The sequence below is a fragment of the Molothrus aeneus genome, chromosome 2 (assembly GCF_037042795.1).
Source record: "Molothrus aeneus isolate 106 chromosome 2, BPBGC_Maene_1.0, whole genome shotgun sequence".
Taxonomy (NCBI): domain Eukaryota; kingdom Metazoa; phylum Chordata; class Aves; order Passeriformes; family Icteridae; genus Molothrus; species Molothrus aeneus.
In genome coordinates, this window is record NC_089647.1 from 112,335,428 (window position 1) to 112,359,549 (window position 24,122).

Consider the following 24,122-nt stretch of genomic DNA (forward strand, 5'->3'; position numbering starts at 1 on the left):
AGCTGCTGGTCACCTGAAATGAGCCCTCATGTTTTCCCCACTTTGGCTGAAGTTCCCCTTGGGACACCTGGCCAGCTCGAGCTGGTTCTCCAGCCATTTGGAGAATGATCAGAACTGTCTGAAACCGGGTGGGGAGAGTGTCCCCATTTCCAGGGAACGCTGCTGAAACAGTGACACAAGAGATGGTGAAGGATTCTTGATGTCATGGCTTAAGTTAACAGGATCATGAGTATCACTGTCATATTTTCTGGAAAAATCCCTGTCACTGTCATATTTTCTGGAAAAACCCTTCCCAGGATTTCTTCTCCTGGGAAGCTGAGAAGCTTCAGAGAAAAATTAAAACAATAATTATCTCATTGCTTCTCCTATGTTTTGTTGCTTTAAAATGTGGTTGCAGATTGTTTATCCAACATGTGAATTGTTTTTACTTAATGACCAATCACTGTCCAGCTGTGTCGGGGTTCTGGAGAGTCACGAGTTTTCATCAGTACCTTGTTAAACCTTCTGTAAGTATCTTGTCTCTATTATTTAGTATAGTTTTAGTATAGCATAATATAATATAATATAATATAATATAATATAATATAATATAATATAATATAATATAATATAATATATTTACCTTCTAAGAACATGAAGTCAGATTCATCATTTCCTTCCTGCCACAGGGGACCCCGAAAATACCGCACATGAGGTGGGGTCCTCTCCTTTGGAAGTGCCAGTCTCCATCATGCACAGAAATAGGACTGAAGAGCTTCTCTCACCTCAGCCATATTCCAGGGACATGGATTTTATCATGTCCTCCTCCTTAATTTTCATGTCCTCCCTGGCCTCTCATTGTTTCACTTACACTGCTGTGGCTTTTTGCATTATCCTTCCTTCTCCTTCTTCCCTCCATCCTTCCCTCTATCAAGAATCTCTCTTCTAAGCGAAAACCACCCAGCCAAACTATTACTACTCTCGAGCATTCCTTGCAGCTGAGCCTATGTAGCCATGATATTTTATGAAATATCCTTTCCTTAGGATTTTTTTCTCCTGAGAAGCTGAGAGGCCTCAGGAACAAAATGTAAACAAAAATTATCTGCTGCTGTGGAATGCAACACGTGCATCTTTAATTGGTCTCATGTGGTTGTTTTTAATTAATGGCCAATCACAGTCAGCTGGCTCAGACTCTCTGGTCAGTCACAAGATTTTATCATTCCATTCCTTTCTATTCCTTGCTAGCCTTCTGATGAAATCCTTTCTTCTATTCTTTTAGTATAGTTTTAATATAATATATATCATAAAATAATAAATCAAGCCTTCTGAAACATGGAGTCAACATTTGCATCTCTTCCCTCTTCCTGGGACCCCTGTGAACACCACCACAAATGTACATTTCCATTTTCTAAATCCCAGAGTACTCCTGAGTTGATCCTTCAGCAATGTGAGATGCTGCTTTTTCACAAACCTTCTGCATGCACACGGCGAAGGCTAAACCCAGTGAAGGAGGAGCAAGGTGAGTCTGTGAGATCAGAGATGAAGAGATGAAGTCTCAGGGCTTTAGCTGGTCAGAGTGACCTCGAGATACGTTAGAAAGTCTCTTTTTCCAGCCTGGCGCTCGAAGAATTCTTCATTTCTTGGTCTCAAGGTTGTTTATTGTTCCTTAGCTATAAAATTCTTTCTCCTGCCCAGCTAAGGTCCGCTCAGCAGGACAGTCCAGGCACTCTGCCTGCCCCTGGGGCAGTGTTATCTTTTTATACTAAAAACTACATTTATAATATTTACAATTACTCTCCTATACCTATCACCTATGTTAGACAGTGAGTTTCTACTCTAAACTAATCCAAAAGTGCCAACGTCACAGCAGAAGATGGAGGCCAAGAAGAAGAAGGAGAAAGGCTGGACACGCCCAGATCCCTCCATCTTGCCTCCTGAACTCTCATTCTAAAAACCCCAAAAATCTACTTTTTCACCCTGTGATAAATTCACTATCATTCTACTTAAACTGTCGTGGCTTGCAGATCTTCATCTAAAGTTGGTAATTTGCTCCATGGGTCATAATCAAAACCACAGGTGTTTTGGGCTCTGTGCCGGGGTCTCTGAGCCCCTAGCAGGGGTCTTGGGAGTCCAGGACAGCCAGAGGGGATGTCCTGAGTTCTGACAATGAAGAGATGAAGTCCTGGGGCTGCTGCTCCCTGCCACCCCCAGCTCCTGGTGTTCAACGCCCTCGCTTTTGGCAGAGGATGAGCGAGCGCTCATGGGGCTCCTTTGCTAAGGGTTTATGGGAAGGTTTGCAGATCCCACAGTGTTGCCTGGCGTTTTTCAGCTAATTAAACAGCATGCTGAATTTTTATCTGCCCCTTTCCGTAGCCATGCCATCCAGGGCCACCCGATACCCCTCTCCAGGTTGGGTTACACGGCTGCGGCCCTGATGCCGCACGCAGCGGCCGGCTGGAAACCCTCCCCGAGCAGAGAGGCTCAGCAAACACTGAGTTTGATAATGAAGAAGGAAAACAGTTTTGCTTTTAACTATGACTTCTCAGGAAGAGGTGAGTGAAGATTTGGGAGCATGTGATAGCCTCTGGATAAGCGAAATGTCAGTGTTTGGCTTGCATGTAATTTGGTTCACAGTGCTGTTTTGTTTCCTGATGGGCAAATTATGCACCAGCTAGAAGGCTTTTTTGCTTTTAATATTTAATAATCATGCTGGCAGATTCTCTACAAAGTTTAATTTATGTTCAATTAAATGTAGGTGAAATTTTACCAAATGAAAGATATAAAGGAAATTAAATGAAAGAAATAATGAAATAAACCTTTATTGCTGAAAGGTGAAAAAATACTCCAGGATATTTTCCATTATAGATATATCACAGATAGAACATGTATTCTTTGCCAAAAATGTGTTACTGTCAGCATTTTATGGGACTGACTCTGCAAGCATGATGCTTTTACAGCTTACCAGCTCCACTGTCTTTAACAAACCTGGACCTATTTCAATCACTCTGAGATCAAAAATCTGATTCTTTTTGCCATTGTGCAGAATCAGAGTCGGAAATTAGCATTTCAAATCTATTTGCCCCAAATTCTAGTGTAGCTAACTTTATTTTTTCCCCTGTATAGTAAGCCATCAAAACTTTACTGGAGTAAAATTTCCATGAATGAACATCCTGTCAGGTGCTGTGCTGGTGTCCTATGCATTTTAGGCTTTCTCTTGTTTCCTGTTGCAATTATAGAGCAGGAGATGGATTCACAGCCCAGTGTGAGTTATTAAAAGTAGCTCCAGTGCTTAGACAAATCTGAACAAAAATTAACCTGAGTTGTTTGCTGGTAAATTAATTGTAAGTGTTTCTCTCATGAAAATTAAGTACATAATGATGTATTGTGCCCAGCTCTGAGGTCCCCAACACAGGAAGGACATGGACCTTGCTGGAGTGAATCCAGAGGAGGCCAGAGAGATGCTCAGAGGGCTGGAGCACCTTTGCTATGTGGAAAGGCTGAGAGAGTTGGTGTTGTTCATCCTGGAGAACAGAAGGCTCCAGACAGCCCTTGTTGTGCCCTTCCAGTACCCAAAGAGGGCTGCAAGAGGGTTTAGATGAGAAGAAATTCATGACTGTGACTGTGGTGAGGCCCTGGCAACAGAGTGCCCAGAGAATTTCTGGGTGCCCCATCCCTGGAAGTGTCCAAGGGCAGGTTGGACAGGGCTTGGAGCAGCCTGAGATAATGGAAGGTGTCCCTGTCCATGGCAGAGGATGGATGAACTTTAAGCTCCTTACAACCCAAACCATTCTGTGACTCTGTGACAATGTTATAATGATTATTTTCTTTCTTCTTTCTTTTTTTTTCCTTTCCTGTTGAGCCAGGTTCAAGAGACAAATCCCACTACTGGAAGTCTTGAAATCATCTCCGTTACAGAAGATGAACCGCCAGTACCACAAATTCAGTTTACCTTCAAAAGATTCTTCTTCATACCACAAGCAAGAGTGGACCCAAGTGCAGATGGATCTGGTAGGGACAATCCAGAGCCCTTTGGGACTGTGGGACAATCCAGGCCTTTGCAATCCCAGTGTGGACCACTGTGTGCCAAGCTGTGCTTGCCCACCCAGAGCGAGCAATCGCACCGAGGAGGAGGAAACACAACCTCCCTCCCCCAGGTGTGAGGTTTGCCAGCTCAGTGATGTGATGACATCTTGTGTCCACTTGCACACACAAGCATTTTTCACAGCCAGATTGTTCACACAGAAGCAATAATTTCCCCTCTCTTTCCAGACACATTTTTGAATGGTTTGTTTGAAATTTTGCCAGCCTGGAAATTGGTCCATTAAAAAACCTGAATATAGAATGCAGCAGCCCTGGAGGATTAGAATGTCTGTTTGCTGCTTCCCATTTGTTTCAAAATAACCATGGGTTCCAACAGAGACAGGCTGAGCTTCCAGAATGAAAATAGAGCTATTTAATTTTCTAGTCCATTAGCTGCTACAGCTGTCTAAGATTTTTGGCATACACCAGCTCCATTGCCAAAACCAGTTACTCAGCTGCTCCTGAGGGTCTGAGGAAGCTGGGCTTTACCTAGAGAGTCTCTAAGCCCTTGGAGACACTCCTTATCTTTGACTTATTGTACCTGCCAATCTCAATTATAAAGCCTGAGGAATGGGGAAGTGAAGAGCTGTATGAACGAAAATTAAAGACAAGGTTCTGTCAGTTCCTGTATGCACTCATGACCCAGCGGTGTTTGCTATTTCCCCACAGTTTGCCCTTTGTACATCAGAATACATTTGAGACAAGTGAATCACTCATTATTTTCAGCAGAATCTCTTGTTATCTTCCAGACTGGCAATGTCCCTAAGCAGAGGTCAGCTCTGGAGGTCAGTGGTTGGTAAACAGATCCAGCTCATGAAATGTATTCTGCAATAACTACTAATGTATATTTCAACTTTAGATGCAGCTTTTTGTACTTGAAAATTCAAGACTCAGCCTTGAGCCATCACTCAATTCTCTTCTTGCATTTATAGCAAAACTTTGAACAAATCACTTTAGCTTTCAATAATTTTCAGTTAACCTTGCTTCCAAGTCCAAAGGGCCAGTGAATTTCCTCCTTCTTGTCTTGAACTTCTATTTATGAGCTACACACAGGTTTGATTGCAGGGACAGAACAGGTCTGATTTTCATTTTTACCCCAGGACTCAAGTTTTCAGCAGAGGTGCTCATATGCTTGAAAAGCTCCCAGTGTGATGTAGTCCATGAAAATGAGAGTTTGGAGCTCACATTGCTGATTGCATTGAGGACAGGCCAGGTGCTCTGCAGGGGCACAACTCAGACCCTCCCAAGGCAAATGCTCAAGGGATGTCTGAGAGCAGCAGCAGCCCCAAAGCACTTGGAAACCTCTCATTCCCTGAAAGAGCAAATCTAAATCCCTTCAGGTGAGGTCAGCTCATGAAGCATATCCAGGAGTTAGGGATGACATCTAGTTTAATGTTGGATAAACCTTTTTGATTGCCAGCTCAGCTGGTTTAACCTCTCAGAAACTTTCTCGCTGTTTTTTGGTTTTTTTTTTCCAGGAGATATTGAACCACCTTCAATGTGCCATGCTCTTGTCTCCCTAAAATACTTCCCATATATCTGTGGTTTATTCCTTGCAGTAATCCTAGCAGTTGCCATTGGCCTGGGTGGTGAGTACCATTAGTTATTTATTAAGTTCTCACTTAGCCATTCAAATGCTTAATTTTTCATGAGCATTTTACTGAGAATGGAATTAAACTGCTACTGTGGCTTGTTTGTGGAAGTAAAAAATCTTGTTGAGGTGATGGCTTTAAATTTTATTTACATGTAGGGGTAAAATAGGTCTGGCATTCCTGGGAAGATTGGTGTAATATTTACAACACTGGGGAACCTGCAGCTTCAGGAAACCTTTCTCCAGTAAAATTTTATCAGCTCCCCTCAGGCAATGTGCTGAGTTTAGAAACTGGGGGCAAAAAGGCTCCTGTGGGTAGCCCACACCATATTTTTGTTCTGTAATTCACTCCTCTAAGTTTGCTTCCAAAGAATTAAAGAACTTTCCTCTATCGAAAACAACTTCTACAAAGGAAAAGAAAATGCAGAATGAGTTTAGTTGTGGCTGGGAAGTGTAATCTGCCCAGGTGCAGGGCTTGTTGTGTCTCCACACCTGGAGCAGGGAGCAGCTTGTGGGAGGTTGAGGCATTCCCCTGGGCGAGTGAGCACTGGATGTGTTTTCCAAGGGTCTCCCTAATTTCCTGCTCAGGGTCTGAGGCACCAGGCAGGAACTCACCCTCAAATGAAACTTAAACTGTGCAGAGGGAGCTGGGAAGGAGGCAGCACACACATCAAGGCTGACTCCTCCTACAAGTCATTACTAATAAATGAGTTTTAGCAGCGCCAGGTAGCAGCCTCCAGGCTGTATTTCAAAAGTTCCTGGAGTACAGGCACCGGAACCCAGGAAATTCCTCTGGCTGCCCTGCAGGACCTGAGCCCCTGCCCAGGGGGCTCAGAGACCTTGGCACAGAGCCCAAGACCCCTGTGCCTTTGATTTAGCCCTTGGAACAAACAATTACCAACCTTGTATGAAGAATTACAAGTCAAGAGAGTTTAAGTAGAATGATAGTGAATGTATCATGCAGTGAAAAGTAGATTTTTTGAGGTTTTTAGAATGGGGGTTCAGGGGGCAAGATGGAAGAATCTGGGTGTGTCCAGCCTTTCTCCTTCTTCTTCTTGGCCTCCATCTTCTGCTGTGATGTTGGCACTTTTAGATTGGTTTAGAGTAGAAGCTCACTGTCTAACATAGGTGATAGGTATTGGAAAGCAATTGTAAATATTATAAATGTAGTTTTTAGTATAAAAAGATAACACTGCCCTGGGGGCAGGCAGAGTGCCTGTGACTGTCCTGCTGAGCGGACCTTGGCAGGACAGGAGAAAGAATTTTATAGATAAGGAACAATAAACAACCTTGAGACTGAGAACTGAAGAGCTCTGACTCCTTCGACTGCCAGGCTGGGAAAAGAGACTTTCTAATGTATCTCGGGGTCACTGTGACCAGCTAGAGAACCTGAGATACAGGAGCTGGCTTTTCCTTAGCAAGACTGAAATCTGGACAGATAATGGAATGCAGAAGTGTTAAATTAAAATCCAAGTGTGTTTTCATTGCTCTGTGTTCTTTATTCCTTTTAGTCCAGTACAACTGCATTGGGAAGTTTCGCTGTCGCTCGTCCTTTAAGTGTATCCAGAAATCAGCCAGGTGCAATGGTGTCTTCAACTGTAAAGAAGGGGAGGATGAGTACAGATGTGGTAATTTAATTTTGATTATAATTCCCTCCTACCTCCCCCTGTAGAACTGGCAAGTTATCAAGGAATGCTTGTTGTAAAGAGTTTGGGTGAGACAAGAAAGACAGAGACCAATGGAATATCTAAATCACCACTTCAGAGGAAGGTACTGAGGTACTGATTTGCAGTTTATGAAAAACCAAACTGCTTTTTAGATAAACGTGATGATTGCTGAGTATTGTTACTGCCATTTTTGATAATTTTCTCCATCAGAAGCCCAGATGCTTTTTGACTGCTCACATTTCCTCTGCCTGCAAGGTGTAACCCCACTGCCTTATGGTGTGTAAATACAGAATACACTGAATTCACTGGCACACCATTGTGCTGTGTCAGTTTTGAAGGCTGCAAAATCCTGGTGTTATCTTAAAGGATGTGGGAATGGGAGAAACCAGCCTTTTGTGCATTTGGTGCTGCAGAATTTGTTGCTTCATCTGTGAAGTGTATAACTTATTTCTGAGTTTCTCTCTGTAGTGGTTTTGGGAATCACAGGGATATTTAAAGGGTACTTCCCTGTCCTATGGAAGTGACTTCCCTCTGCTATGGAAGGTGACTGTGGTGTTCACACCCTCTGGAGGGAAAGGACTCTAATTTTAATAAACAGAATAAGTGGGTTTTAGCTCAGTGCACTTGTAATCCTGGCTCCTGTACCTACAGCCAAGGAGGCAGCACAGCTTTCCCTCTGTAGGAATGACAAGAACCACAAGGTTTTGGCCCCAGCTAACCCTGAACAATGTGTTCAGCATTTGGAGCGTTTTCCCCAGGGAGGCTTGAGGTATCAGTGGAGCCAGGAAAAGCCTCTGCTTTTCCTGTCTTCCTTTGCAATTCCATACCACTGGAATCATGGGCACATGGGAGAAAGCCCTGTTCAGCAGTGACCACATGCATGGCCCCCCTTCTCCCTCACAAATGTGCCCTTTGCCAGGTGCAGGACAGCTGGGCACAAGTGTCACCTCTCTGACACAGGAGGTGCTCACCACCTTCATCCCTTACCCTGACCATGGGTTTCCTCAGGGCAAAGCACCTGCAGCTCCAGCTCAGTGCAATCACCAAGACTTCCTTAAAGTTCACTGCAGGGCCAGGCAGCCCCACCTCCTGGATTTGAGCTGGCATTCCTATCAGCAAAGATTTTCTTCCCCCAGCTGTCCTAGCTCAGAGTACCTTATTTTTAAAAAGCAAAAAAAAACCAAAAAAACCAAAAAACCCAAAAGAAAACAAAGCACAGAAAAATTCTGTCAAAGAATCCAAATGATGAAAAAGATAAGTAGTGGCTCAGTGAGCCAGAAAACACAGACACCACAGCGGTGTGGTGTGCCTGTTGTGTGCCTGATGTTCATCTCCACAGCTCACTGAGGCTTTTCTTGTCCTGAATCCCAAAGTCAGGCTGAGTGGGAAGAGGGCAGTGCTGCAGGTGTTCACCCTGGGCTCCTGGCGCACCGTCTGCTCCGACGACTGGCGGGCAGAGTATGGCAACAGCACCTGCAAGCACCTGGGCTTCTCAAGGTAGGGACACCACGTGCCAGCAGCTTCATCTGGCATTTTGAACAAGCTCTGAGTCTTTCAGCCTTCCTAATGAAGCCTTGTGCTAGTTTGTGCCTTAAAAATGACTTAACAATCCACCTTTGTGAGTCACACGGCTGAGGAGATTTGAGGTGATGTACTTGTAGATGGCAAATACCTTTTATTACTGCTATAAATCCTGCAGGATGGCTAAATAGAATGGCTTGGCTAAGTCTTTCCTGTGCGATGCAGGTGCCCAAATCCTATTTGTCACTCTAGTGGCCTGTCAGAGAGGCAATAATGTTTTGTGGAGATAAACAAAGCTCTACAACTTTATGAAAGCTGATATGTTTATTACAGCGCTGGACGCATGTGGGAATCATTCCCCTAAAATGACATGTGTACTTCTGGGGACTTCAGGTCTCTTTTTATCCTCTTCTCAAATCCATATGCATACAATTTCACAATAGGCTCATACATATTCATTTTTACTAATTTCACATGACATTCGCTGCTAGTTCTTCTTTATCAGAAAGAATTCTTAGGTCAGGTTGACCTGCTCTCACAGCTGTCTCTGTCTCTCTTTATCACCCTCTGTCCCGTCCCCCCCCTTATCTCTGTCTTTCACTGAAGCAGTTTCTCTGAGCCTAGGCTTTTTGCAGTCAGGCTAAATAGCCATGTTTTCTAACCACAGACTTAACCCAAAGATGTACATTTCACCTACATCAAAATGGATTTCTACTCTGGAGAATTTCTACTTTGTCTCACTAAGAATATATGAGCATTTTCCACTTCTTTTGCTTCCCTTATAGGTAAATTGTGTACACAATTCATGTCATGACATCTGGTAGGCTTTAAGGTCCACCTCATAATTAGAGAAGAACATGGCAAGGCAGTTCTTGCTGGCTTGATCCCATTCCTGAAAAAGCACCATTTCTTTCACCAACTTTCATAAAACTGAGAAAGATTTGAAGTTGTGATTTGGCATGATGCTCTGTTATTTCTTACGATTTCTTTCATAGTTAGCAGTATAAAGTTTCTTTGAATAAATTCTTGTTGCCTTTAGGATAAAATACATCTAAATTTTTCAACAAAGAAGAGAAGAAAAATTAAAAATTATTCATCCTCCCTGCTGCGAAACATAACTCTAGAAAAAGGAGACAATGAGCTTATAAGTGGCTTAGGAAATGTGCCAGCCACTCACAATGAAAAGCTTTGTTGTAATATTACAATTAAAATCTGTTTTCTCTGCCAGTTAAATACATCTCAGCACATGTGGCTTCCACACATGATTATGTCAAAAATACATGCACGTGGTAAGGAGCATAGGGGGAGGAAATAATTACTTTTGTCAAATGCCAGGATCTGATTATTGTGGTTTTCATTAGCAGAACTGGTGAATTATTTAAGCAGGTTGCTGCAATGCTGTCTGGGGAAGCTGTGTTTATGGTTTATTTGCAGTTATGTGAGTTCAGGTGATCTGCCCGTGGATGCAGTTGAAAAACAGTTCCAAAGACATTTTGTGTCCCTCAGCCACTGGTTCTCAGCTGATCAAGTGACATCCCTGCACAATGCCACCAACCTCAGGTATGCCTCAGCTGCTTCAGGAAGGCACTAATCAATAGAAGAGGAATTACTGATAGTTTGGGATTGTTGCTGTTTTTTCAGGTACTTTGTAAGTGTTTGGTGGTGTTACACATGCTGGACTGAGGTTCAGCAGCATCTTGCTGGAATATAAACTAAGAGTCTGATCCAGGACTCATTTAAAATCAACAAAGGCTTTCAAATTAGCTGTTTGAGATGACTGTTTGTCCCATGATGCCATTTTCACAAATGGATAGGCACCAGGCACTTCTGTTTTTCCATTATGAAGCAGTTTGTTTCAGTTTGCAGATCCTTATACATTTCTCAGTGGGTTTATGCACCCTTTATGGTCCATTTACTCCTCCTGACAAATGCTGGGTTTTTTTAGTTACCTTCCAGTGAGAAGGGAGCAATGAATCCAAGGAGACTTCAGATCTTCCCTGGTGGAAGAGTGAACCCCTCCTCAGCAGGGCAGCACGTGGTCCTGATGGTGGCCAAGCTCCCAACTTCAGAATTCCAGTTAAAGGCCCTGATTAGATTGGATGAGTTCATGCCTTTGTACCTCTTTCAATATATGAGTTACTTAAATTTGTGTGCACGGGAAAATGATATAATATTGAAAAACCCAAGGGATTTGTGAATTGGGACTAATGCTGCATTGTCTTCTCATCTCAGGGAGGAATGCACTTCTGGCAATGTGATCATCTTAAAGTGTTTGGGTAAGAATGAGAAAAAGTGAAAATAAAAGCAGAAACTCTCCTTTATCCACTGCATGGCAAGAGTTGAGAGCAGCTGTGTACTCAGGGCATATTATACTATCAGCTTATCACACCAAAAAAAAAATTGTATTTTTATGTAAAATTTGAAAGAATTTCAGAAAGTGAAAATAGGCTGGGAGGGCAGATTGGGAGCATCAGACAGCAGGAGCATTTCAGTGAGAATCCAGTAGGAAGTGTATATTTAAGGACTGTGTGTTGAGTCCATGGACTCACACCATAATTCCAAGTCTTTGGCATCTTGGCAGGAAAAGGAAAATTCTGCCTTAATGGAATTCCCATCCCACACCTCTCCATGCCACCTAGTTCTCAAATTGGGATACAAAAAATCAAAATACAACAGCAAAATCACCATGAGGGAAGAGGAGATGCTTGAGCCTGCCTGTGTGGGACCCTGAGGATGAAGGAGGGCAGAGCAGGGGGGTTTTACAGCTCAGCTGTGTGGTGTTTGCTGGGTGTCCAGGACAAAGAAGGAATTGAGAATCTGACTCCATGTTCTTAGAAGGCTATTATATTATATTATATTATATTATATTATATTATATTATATTATATTATATTATATTATATTATATTATATTATATTAATTATATTATATTATTATACTAAAACTATGCTAAAGAGTAGAGAAAGAATGCAGACAGAAGGCTTAACAAGAATGATTATGAAAAACTCGTGACTGACTCCTCAGAGTCTGACACAGCTGATGGTGATTGGTCATTAAGTAAAAAACAATTCACATGAAACCAATCAAACAATGACCAGTTGGTAAACAATCTCCAGACCACATTCCAAAGCAGCAAAACACAGGAGTAGCAAATGAGATAATATTGTTTTTTCTCTGAGGTTTCTCATCTTCCCAGGAGAAGTAATACTGGCAAAGGGATTTTTCAGAAAATATGACAGTGACATAGCTGAGCACTGCACCTGCAGGGAAGGGAGAGACATGGACCCCACAAACCCCAGACCATGAGTGACCTGCAGGGATGGGAGGGAGGAGGAGAAACCCTTGGGATGTGGCCATGGGGATGGAGTGGGGATGCTCCAGCTGCAGAGACCTCCCACCCTCAGCAAGGCTGGGATGAAGTTTAATAAGTCTAAGTGCCGAGTTCTACATTTTGGCCACAAAAATCCCCTACAATGTTACAAGCTGGGGGCGGTGTGGCTGGACAGTGTTCAGGCGAGAAGGGACCTGGGGGTGCTGGTCGACAGCCGGCTGAATATGAGCTGGCAGTGAGCCTTGGTGGCCAAGAAGGCCAATGGCATCCTGGCCTGCATTGGGAATTGTGTGGCCAGCAGGAGCAGGGAGGTCATCCTTGCCCTGCACTGGGCACTGGTGAGGCTGTGCCTTGAGTGCTGTGCCCTGTTCTGGTCCCTCACTTCAGGAAGGATGTGGAGATGCTTGAGCACATCCAGAGGAGGCAACAAGGCTGGTGAGGGGCTTGAACACAAGCCCTGTGAGGAACGTTTGAAGGAGCTGGGGTTGTTTAGCCTGGAGAAGAGAAGGCTTAGAGGTGACCTTACTGCTCTCTACACCTTCCTGAAGAGAGGCTGCAGACAGGTGGGGTTGGTCTCTTCCACCAGGCAGCACTGACAGAACCAGAGGACACAGCCTCCAGCAACGTCAGGGAAGGTAGAGGTTGGATATCAGGAAAAAATTTTTCACCAAAAGAATAATAAAGTACTGGAATGCTCTTCCCAGGGAGGTGGTAGAATCACCATCTCTGGATGTGTTTAAGAAAAGACTGGACATGGCACTGGTTGAGGTGTTAGGGCATGGGTTGGACTCATCTTAGAGGTCTCTTCCAACCTCATTATTCTGTGCTTCTGTGGTTGTGAGAGGGGCTGAATGTGACCCAAACCAGGGCTGTGTTTCCTCTGTGCACTGTAACCTTTGCTCCCTGGCAGCGTGTGGCACTCGGGCCAGCTACGGGCCGCGCATCGTGGGGGGCAACGCGTCGTCACCGCGGCAGTGGCCGTGGCAGGTCAGCCTGCAGTTCCAGGGCCACCACCTGTGCGGGGGCTCGGTCATCACCCCCCTCTGGATCCTCACAGCCGCCCACTGCGTCTATGAGTGAGTGCCCAAACCCCCCTGCCCAAACCCCCCTGCTTGGGGGACACTCGGCTTGATTTTCAAAATAACCTGCAGGACGCGCGGCCTCATCCGGGGCCGATGCCGTGCGGTTTTGGCTTTTATGGTTTTCATGAGTTTGTAATCCTGTAATTCTTCAGTGTGTAACTCTAAGCTCCATTAGTAGAGTATTAAGTATTTAGTATTATGTGTTAGCTGCTGCTTTCCCATTTTGGTCAGACAACAGAATTCCTCTCTAGGCCTGGGAATCAAGGACTCCTCACTGTCTTGAGTACCAAGAAATGTAAACAAAAGTGAGGTGGGGGAGAGCAAACTTGGGGTAAATGGCTTCATTACCTGAAGCTGTAATTGGAAGATTAACCCCTGTGAGAAACGACACTCGCTTCCAAAATTTTTAAAGGTTTATTAAAACTTTATCAAAAATACAACAGAAGACTGAATAGAGAAAAATAATATGGGGCAGGGAGCAGAGGATCTTTCCCACCATGTGCTCACCCACACAAGGGAGGTTTTTCCTTTTAACCCTTTAGCCCCTCCCAAAGTTCTGTCCATCAACTCCTTCTTTGCTGTCCAGTGCTGGAGTTTGGTTCCTTAAATCTTGATTGGAGGTCAGGTGCTGCCATAGTAACAAACTGCCCCCCCCCCCAAATGTCCCAAACCCAGGCTGTCCCCTGACAACAACACAAGGGGGGATAAAACATAACTATAAATCTATAAAACTTCTCTGAACATATATACATGATATTTACCTTTTAATTGTGAGAGTCAACCATTGCATTACTCATCTATCACACCCCCAATATGCAAATGGACCAAACATATAAAAGTGTGAAAACCCATGACCCATCATCCATTTTGGGTATAGCCCCTGGAGGGACTTTGTCTGCCCTAAGTGTACCTAATGCCCCTTCAATAAATATAACTATTTTTTATTCCCTTAATTTTTTCTGCTATCTGTTTTAAGGTAGTCCCCAAAAGGCATCATAACATTTAAGCTGTTCCTCTCTTTTTGCATGAGTATTGAAAAAAACTTCCCCAAGAAGTGATCTAAACTCAGGACCCCAGTTTCCAGATGTCCTGGCCATTCCCAGCTCCCTGGGAAAACATCTTAAAACAAGATTTAAGTGCTAGATTTTAGGTATCCCAACCTACAATTTCTGTAAATTGCATGTACAGAATTTGTATTTGGCTTCTCTGATCCAGTGGAGCTCCAAAATAAATTACAGGATTCTTTTCAAGTTGACAGGATCAATCAGTGATTATTAGTCTTTTGTGCTGTGTTTTGTGCCCTTTGCCACTTACTCACTGCTCCTTTCTATGCAGCTGAAGAGGTCTTCAGGTGGGAAATAGATGCTAAATAGTTATTTAAACCCTGTGTAATTACAAACATATTTATAATGAGCTGTCTGGTTTTGCAGTCCTGTTTGATGCTAATAGTGCAGGGGCACCTCTTGCTCTCACAAACTCCTGGCCACTTTCACCAAAGACATTTAGACAGCTAAAATGGGATTTGTCTGCCCACTTTTAAGCACCTACAACATGGATGCCTTCTTCTGAGTAAGTTCTTGTAGGATGCTTTTATACCCAGGAGAGAGAAGAGATAGGATAGACAAACCCCACTCCTAGCTCCTATTTAGAGCCCTGTGTTGCCATAAAAATAATTACTTAGGAATTCAGCATTTTAGAACCTTTGTCCTTGACTTTGTCACCCCAACCCAGTTGGTTGTGGAGTGTTTGAAGGGTGATGGGGATGGGAGCTGGCAACACAACCCCTATCCCTGGAGCCTTTTCCCAGGGGAGTGAGGCCAAAAAGAGAGGAGCTGTTCATGTGCTGGAGGCTGAAGGATGTGCCAGCTCGTGGACTGGGGCAGAAACACCTTCCAGAGGGAAAGCTTCTCCTTGAAAACACCTTGCCACAAGCTGCTGAGGCCTGGCTGAGTGCAGGTGTGCCAGGCAGCAGCTGTGGGGTCTCACGGGAGCACACACAGCTGGGCTGATGGAAAACTCTCAGATATTTCTAGGAAGATCCATATAATTGCCCTGATAATGTGCCAGTGACCCAGTGTCTTACTAAAATTAGTTTTACATTTTTAAAAATTAGATGCGAAACATGGCCATTATTAATAGAGAGGTAAGCCAGCACAGCAGACTGGAGTTATTTGCCTGTTGTACGTGTAAGCTCAGGGGACAATTAGAAAAACCTGAGGGTTTTTCTGGAGGTCTGACCCTCTCTTCTACCTCTTTGTTCCAGCCTGTACCTGCCGAGCTCATGGAGTGTCCAGGTTGGTTTTGTGACTCAGCAGGACACCAAGGCTCACCCACACTCAGTGGAAAAAATCATTTACCACCGGAATTATAAACCCAAGACCATGGGGAATGACATAGCCCTGATGAAACTGGCAGCACCTCTTGCTCTCAATGGTAATTTATCTCTGTGAGCTTTCACTTGACTTTCCCACCTCCCCAGCTAAAACATCCCTGTCCACACAGGACCAGCAGAAACCCCCCAGCCTCAGTGTGAGCATCTCCTCTGTGCTCCATATCCAGGCATGGACAGCAACAACGTGCTGCAAAATGTTCCCAGTGCACTCTGGTATTGATTTACTGCAGGCATTTATTAATAGGCAAACATTAACTTTATTCTTTCTAAATATTCTTCCTATCTAAAATAAACACCCTGCCTCATTCTGCTTGGAGGTCACAGAGATTTTTATCATGTCCTTTCCATGAGTGCCGGGGGATCCAGAAGTGTCCAAAGCTGAAAATCAAGCTTGAATTTCAAAGAGAAGAGAAGGCAATTTGAATATAATGATTATTTAAATGAAAACTACTTTTATTTTCTTGATAGGATGCTACCTGCAGTTGATACAATGAGTTGAAATAATATGTAATAATAATGTATGAATTGAAATACCTGCCAATACCTCCTAATCACTGTGAGCTGGCTGTAAAGGGAAACTGGTGCTCTTTGACACATCTTGGCAGTCGTTTTCTAAATCAATTCTCTTGTAATGGTTTAAAATTTCACTTTTAATGAAAATTAATCTAGGTTTTGTTCTGTTTTGTCTCATATTTCTGTTGATTTCTTTTGCTCATTACTTGGGAATAAGAAATATTAAGGGATATTTAAGGAATAGTAGGAAGGAATAGTAAGGAATAGTAGTGTCTCTGCACCTGAGCACAATCCCACTGTATCCCATGCTGGGGGCTTGATGCCTTGAGCTGGGATCACTGCACTGTGCAGAACAGAACCCCTGGGGGCTGCCCAGTTGTATTTTGTATTTTCCCTCCCTTTCCTGAGCACCCATTTGTCCCTGCAAGCATCAAGCTCTGATTTTACCCCATGAAATTCCACGTCCCAGAGCACAGAGGCACCAAAACTCTGTGAGCTGATGGGTGGGAAGCAAAGAATCCAAGAATTTTTCTGCCCTCTCAGGGATGTGCACACCCAGCTCCTTGTCTCACCCCAGGGCCTCTGATCTGCCCTTCTTTTTGCTCATTCTTCAATTTATTGACCTGCTGAGACCTCCTTGTGTTGCTTCATACCCAAAACTCACTGGGGCTACCGTGGGTGTTGTCTCAAACCCTCAGTGTTGCCCACAAGACAAAAAACCTCAGAAAACTGCCAGGCTATTTATGTGGGGAGTGGGTGGTGTTCATCACAAGTTCATTGCAAGCCAAATCTTCAAGTTTTTCTGAGACATATAAACTTTTTTTTTTTGCTAAATTTTGATTATCTTCTCTCTCTCTCTTTTTTTTTTTCCTTTTTTTTTTTCATAAATAGGTCACATTGAACCAATCTGTCTGCCCAATTTTGGTGAACATTTCCCAGCAGGGAAAATGTGCTGGGTATCAGGATGGGGAGCAACTGTGGAAGGAGGTATTTTAAATCGCCTGCTGATGATTTCACTACATGCACACATCTTACATGCAGTAAATACAGGATTTGGTTGGGGCACTAAATTTTCTGGAATATCTGGAGGGGGAAAGAAGACATATTACTAAATTTTATGCACAAACTGTACTGCAAAAGTGCTGTGCAAACTCTTATCACGAGGAATGGATGGGCATCCTCTGAAACAGTTGAAAATGACACACATAAAATGTCCCAAGTGTTGTACCCAGCCTCAGTCAAACAGGGCTGTGCCCTTTAGAACTCCAAGCATAGGAAGCACAGCATGAATGCAAGAATTAACCATCCTTTTTTTTTTTTTTTTAGAGAAAGGATATGTGTATTTTAAAGCAGGCTGGGTAGAAATTGGATAAAACAAAATCAAAAAGAAAAGGGAATTTTTTTTTTACCATGACTCATGGGTCATGTTAATCAATAATATAAACTGAACCACCTTCACGTGAAAATGGGTGAATTGTCACCCATTAATTGTTTTTTATCACTCTTCATTCGTGTCACTGAACGTGTTCCTGTTGTTCAGAGAACAGGAACAGAACATTACCTGACCCACAGATAACAGCCAAAGGTGGGGAGAAAATGAAAGCAAGGTTTGCCACATTAAAAAAAAAACCAGCCCTAAATTGACAATAGGCAGTGTGCAAATACTCCCCTTTGTAGAAAGGATCTGTTCAGGCTGTGAATGAAATAAAATAAATATTTATAAAGTAAATCAGATGTTTGCAGATGATTTGTTGACTAACAGAACAGGCGATAAATTCGGAACATGTTTTGGCACTAGTATTGAACACAATGTTCAACAAGCTTTTTGGTTTATTAGTGTCATTAATTGTCTAGTTTGAAGTGGCAACACACAATGTCCAGATTTTATTGTTATTTTATACACTGTGATAATCCCCATCTCTGCAGAATGGATAATTGCTGTGTTCTGTAAATGATGAGACACCAAGTTGCCTTACTTTTGTCTTTCCATTTAACCACGTTTCTTTCATCCTTCCTTGCCAATTCTTTGTATATAAAACATTCTCTGTTTATAAATGGAGATTATTTTCAAGGGCAGGAAGGTTTTTACTGTTTTTTTCTGTTTTTTTTAACAGGTGACACATCTGACACCATGAATTATGCAGGTGTTCCTCTGATTTCCAATGCAATTTGCAATCACAGGGATGTCTACGGTGGGATCATAACTTCTTCAATGCTTTGTGCTGGTTTCCTAAAGGGAGGGGTGGACACCTGCCAGGTATGGAAGTTTCCAAACTGCAACTGTGCTCATTGGAAATGGAAAAACATGAGTGATAAGTTATCAGAAGGCGCTCCCAGGCTTTTCTTGGGCAAACATTTGGGTTTGTGCCATTTATTCTGCTCACCACAATTATCAATCACTGACCGTGTGCATTCACACGCTACAATTTCCTTTTTATACTTCTTCTCTGGACTTTATCTGATACTTCTGAAGCCAAATTTGCTTAAGACATATTTTGCTGCATGTGCTGCAGCACGGTGCCATCCTTTCTCTGCCTTGGCTGTGACCTCTGCTCTGCACTGAATTGCACTTCCCTGCACTGTGAGCAGCTCCAGAGACCTGCAAGGTGCAGAAAGCCCATGGTGAAAAGCAGCCAGATCGGGCTGGGCAGGAATTCCTCGTGGAAGATGTCCCTGTTCCAAGCAGGAGGCTTGGATCTACACATACTTCAATGTCCCTTCCAACCCAAACCTGTCAATGATTCTGTGAACTTCATGTTTCCAGATTTGCTCCATACCAATCACACTTGGGACAAAAAAAAGCAAAGGCAGTGTGTGCCTAAATCTGCATTTCATCTCTTTTTTGCACATAACCCCCCCAAAAAGGCACTTGGAACCAGGAGAGCTGCCCAAAGGCAGCGTGTTCAACGCACAGCTCCACGTGACAGGAGGAGCCCTGCTCACCAGTGGGAATGCTTGTTCCAAATTCCCTTTTTTCCAGTTGTTGTGCTGGCTCTGATTATTGTAGGGCAGCAAAGAAGAAATGGGAAGTTTTCAGTACTTAGATGTGAGTTCATTGAGCTGAATCTGCCTAGCAAAGTGCCTGGGAAGGGCTGGAGAAGCAAGCAGGAGCAGGCAGGGGAGGAGGTCAAATGGGAGCTTGGTGTTGCAACCTTGGGCTAAGCTCAGCTCAATAGCCAGGAGCCAGGGAAAGAAAAATATGATCTCATTCATGTCTCAAATGTCTCCAAGCCCTCCCGTAAGGTGCTTTTCCCAGGATCCAGAACAAAGCAGGAACAAGAGATTTTGAATTACTGGACTATGTCTCTCCCCCTGCCTCCCCAAACACACAATTCCCTCCTTTTCTAGGACACTGACATTTGTTTTAATTCTTTTTCCCTCAGGGAGACAGTGGGGGTCCTTTAGCATGTGAAGATATGAGTGTCTGGAAGCTGGTGGGCACCACCAGCTTTGGAGTGGGCTGTGCAGAGAAGAACAAGCCAGGGGTCTACAGCAGAACCACCTCCTTCCTGGACTGGATCCACGAGCAGATGGAGGTCTGGGCTTGCCCTGCTTGTCACCCCTGCTTGTCACTTTGTGCCACACGGGGTTTGGCCCATATTTGTCAGAGCTGAGCTGTGTTGTATGGACATTGAGATTGGAGGGGGTGTTTGGGGACTGGGGCTGGGGCAGAGCAGGGTGCTGGGGTTTGGTGAGGGGCTGGGGGCACCCCACAGGGGTAGAGAGGAGAGGCCAGCACATCCAAGGGGTGGGAATCATAGGGAAGGGGGGCTGGAGCAGAACTGGGAGCAGGGAGGTGTGGAAAGGCTGGGTCAGGAGATGGGGACCAGGAAAGAGATCATTGGGGAATATATCATGTACAGTTCTGGTGGCCTCAAAATAGGAAAGGCATGGGAATGTTGGAGCAAGTCCAGAGAAGGGACACAACATTGATAAGAGGACTGGAGCACCTCCACAAAGAAGACAGGCTGGGAAAGCTGTGACTGTTCAGCCTGAGGAAGAGGAGGTTGCATGGAGACCTCAGAGCACCTTCCAGAGTCTGAAGGGGCTGCAGGGAAGCTGGAGAAGGACACCTTGTCAGGAACTGCAGTGACAGGACAAGGAGTGATGGGTATGAACAGAAAGAGGGGAAATTGAGGTTAGACAGGAAGAAATTCTTTACTGTGAGGGTGGGGAGGCCCTGAGGTAATGGATGCCCCATCCCTGGCAGTGTCCCAGGCCAGGCTGGATAAGGCCTGGAGCAGCCTGAAATAGCAGGAGATGTCCCTGCCCGAGGTAGGGGAGGTTGGGATGAGCTGATCTTAGAGGTCCCTTCCAATCCTCACCATTCTGTGATTCTGTAATTTGGTTTGAAGCCCTGGGGCTTCTCCAGAGGAGCCTGGGGAGTGGAAGCTGAGTGGGCCGAAGAGGGAACACGGTGTTGGCTGGAAGGAGAGCAGAGCCAGGGAAGTGAGGGGACACTGCAGCCACCTTCAGCTGACCCAAGGGTGGCCCAGTGTCAGCACCTCCCCAGAGCTGCAGAGAGGAGCTGGGTTCAGGCAGCTGAGCACAGACAGGCACTGTGCTCCTGCTGGGGCTCCATTGCCCGGGCAGGGCCATCCAGAGCCATTCCAAAGATCCCAGGCTGTCCTGCCAGGCTCACAGGTGCTCCTGAAGAAGGCAAGGACCTGCAGCTCACCCTGGGTTGCATCCCCATAGGGATGGCTCAGATACCCTACACTAGACAGGGTGTGGTATTTTCTGAGACCCCCAATGAAAGGAGGAAATGATGAATCCGACTCCATGCTCTTAGAAGGCTAATTTATTATTTTATGTTACTATATTATATTAAAGAATACTATACTAAACTATACTAAAGAATACAGAAAGGATACAGACAGAAGGATAAAAGATACTAATGAAAAACTCGTGTCTCTCTCCTCCAGAGTCTGACACAGCTTGGCTGTGATTGGCTGTGACCGTGTTCACGGGGGTCTTAGGATGAGGGAAGAGACAAGAATGTTGACTCCATGTTTCAGAAGGCTGATTTATTATTTTATGATATATATTATATTAAAACCATACTAAAAGAATAGAAGAAAGGATTTCATCAGAAGGCTAGCTAAGAATAGAGTAGGAAGGAATGATTACAAAGGCTTCTGTCTCAGACCCTCTGTCCGAGTCCCCTCACTGTGATTGGCCATTAATTAGAAACAACCCCATGAGACCAATCCCAGATGCACCTGTTGCATTCCACAGCAGCAGATGACCATTGTTTACATTTTGTTCCTGAGGCCTCTCAGCTTCTCAGGAGGAAAAATCCTAAAGAAAAGATTTTTCATAAAAGGTGTCTGTGACAATTGGCCAATAAGTAAAAACAATTCACATGTTGGATAAACAATCTCAAACCACATTCCAAAGCAGAAAAACACAGGAGAAGCAAATCAGATAATTATTGTTTTCCTTTTTCTCTGAGGCTTCTCAGCTTCCCAGGAGAGAAATCCTGGGCAAGGGGATTTTTCCAGAAAATATGACAGTGACAGACAGGGCAAGTGCAAGGCAGGAGAACCCTCCTCCAGCTCCCTGGGAGGGTTCTGCACAGGTAGAGTTCTGTGCACAGGCTTTTCATTGTGATTTTCCTGTCTTTGTGGCAAAGCCACAGAGTGTGCATCCCTTCCTGCTGCAGCTTTGCCCTGGCAGGCAGAGCTGCTGCTCCCACACCCAGCCTGGGGGGAGTACATGGGGATTATGCAGGCATAGCAATGGTGCCATTCCAGCAGCAGCAACCCAGCAATGCAGGCACCTGCTGAAACCACCCCTGTGGCCACCTCGCTTGTGAAATATGTGAGACTCCCTCCTCAAACCAAACTGCCAATATCAAACATTCACAGACAAGCAAATGCCCAAAATAAGGTGATGTGTGCAATTTCAGCTCAGCCCACCTCTGAATGCTGGATGACACACGCTGTTTTCACAACTCGTATTGCACATGATGATTTGTGCTATCACAAGCCTATCTGTCACTCAAAGGAAAGAGGAAAACAGAATATTTCTGAGTCTTCAAGACCTGTAATATTACTTGATTTTATTCCCCCGAATATATCACTGTGATTTATTTGCATATACAAACACTTCAGATTAATAGCTCATATCACATGAAATTACAGATCTCCGTTATAAAGCAATCAAAGGAGAAAAAAAGTGCAGCAAAATCTTTGTTGAGCCAAGTGCTAAAATCCTGGAATTTTTCAGAGGGACATCCTTCAGATGTAAGTTTATCCCCTTAGAAAGGATTTTCAGGTGCAGCATGGAAACTTGGACACTTTTTAATGGACTTTGAAGCAAACCTAAAGAAATTAGAACTAGTGTACCTTTAGAAGTGGGGCCAAGGAAATGGGTTGTACCTGGCAGAGCTGTACTGGGGCACAGCCCAGATCAAACTGGAGCAGAGCAGCTTTGGGGTGACATAATTGCAGCCTTCCAGTGCCTGAGGGAGCCTGAAAGATGGAGAGAGACTTTGACAAGGGCCTGGAGTGACAGGACAAGGGACAATGGCTTCAAACCAACAGATAGTAGGTTTAAATTAGATGTTAGGATATAAATTCTTCCCTGTGAGAGTGGGCAGGCCCTGGCACAGGGTGCCCAGAGCAGCTCTGGCTGCCCCTGGATCCCTGGAAGTGTCCAAGGCCAGGTTGGACATTGGGGCTTGGAGCAACCTGGGATAGTGGAAGGTGTCCCAGCCCATGGCAGGGGGGTTGGAATGAGATGATCTTTAAGGTCTCTTCCCACCCAAGCCATTCCATGTTTCTATGATCCTGCTGGCAGGACCAGCTCCAGCAGCCCCTCAGTCCCCTTGGAGACCTGAGTGCAGTGGGAAAAGCCTTCCAGAGCTCAATGGGTGCCAACACCAGCCTTTGCAAGAGATGCATAAATGTGTTTTTCTTTCCCCCAGAGAGAAGAACTGCAGACCTGAGGGGAGTGGCCCTGCTCTGGGCTCCTGAAAACCCACACCACACTCCAGCCCTGCAGAAGGACCCAGCCCATTCTTCTGGTCACCTGCTCTGAGCTCTGGACCTTCACAGAGCACCTTTCATCGTTTCTTTTTGTGACTGGCAACTGCACGTGACGCAAACTGTTGCACATTCCGCCTGGTTTGGGTGCAAGAAGCAGATGGATGATCAGCATGTGTGTTTGCTGTCAGCTACAGATTTTACACAGAGAGAAAAGGCTAAGATTGATAACCCTGAATGCTGTCACAATAAAGTTTTGCAGACAAAGACTAGAATAACTATAGATCAGGTTGCTCGCTGTTGTTTTAGTATTTACCTTCCAAGTACCAGACTGCAAAAATACCATTTTCCCTGAAAGCATTCATATAGGTCCACAAAGAGTTCTGTGCTCTGTTGCACAGGCAGCAGCAGCTTCCTTTGGATCCAAAAGAAAGCAGGAAGCAGAAGGTTGGCACTTTTGACAAGTATGTTCAACTCTTAAAAAAAATAATCTCTGAATTCAAATATATTATCATGTCGCTGCGAACAAAGTTCATAAAAATCAAATACTTCTGGTTTTTCCTGCAGTAAATAGCTCTGAAATGAGCAACAGGTTGTAACTTGACTGGAAAGTTCTGAGATTACAGAATTTAAATGGAAGAGAAGCTTCTTTATGCCCTGCTTTCCCTCCTTTTCTCTGTTAATGGGGCAATACAGATCCCACACCCTCTGTCCCTCTTAGTGACATCAGTGTGTGGATGGACTGATGCCAACCAGACAAAGGACAAAATATCAGAAATGCTGCTGTGGTTTCCTGATTTCCATTTTAATGCAACAGTCTCAGCTATTTTTAGGCTGGAAAATGCCTGATTGTTTGACACTTGCCCTTTGTAAAACTCCCAGGGTGAAAGTTGTCAATTTCTGAATTGATCGCCGGGGATGGCATGGGCTGAATAATGGATAATATTGTCAGAGCTTTCCAATATCAGCCAAAATT

At 44.3% G+C, this 24,122-nt stretch overlaps 1 protein-coding gene across 1 annotated transcript; it reads left to right on the forward strand.

Moving 5' to 3' along the window:
- The first annotated feature begins 2,513 nt into the window (after positions 1-2,513).
- Positions 2,514-23,109, forward strand: TMPRSS3 (transmembrane serine protease 3). Its single transcript, XM_066571686.1, has 13 exons — positions 2,514-2,531; positions 3,843-3,987; positions 5,538-5,648; positions 7,162-7,278; positions 8,691-8,814; positions 10,273-10,398; positions 11,071-11,114; positions 13,081-13,246; positions 15,516-15,685; positions 17,049-17,144; positions 18,272-18,414; positions 19,541-19,693; positions 23,089-23,109. The coding sequence occupies exons 1-13, from the start codon at positions 2,514-2,516 to the stop codon at positions 23,107-23,109; spliced, it is 1,434 nt and encodes a 477-aa protein (XP_066427783.1).
- Positions 23,110-24,122: the final 1,013 nt, after the last annotated feature.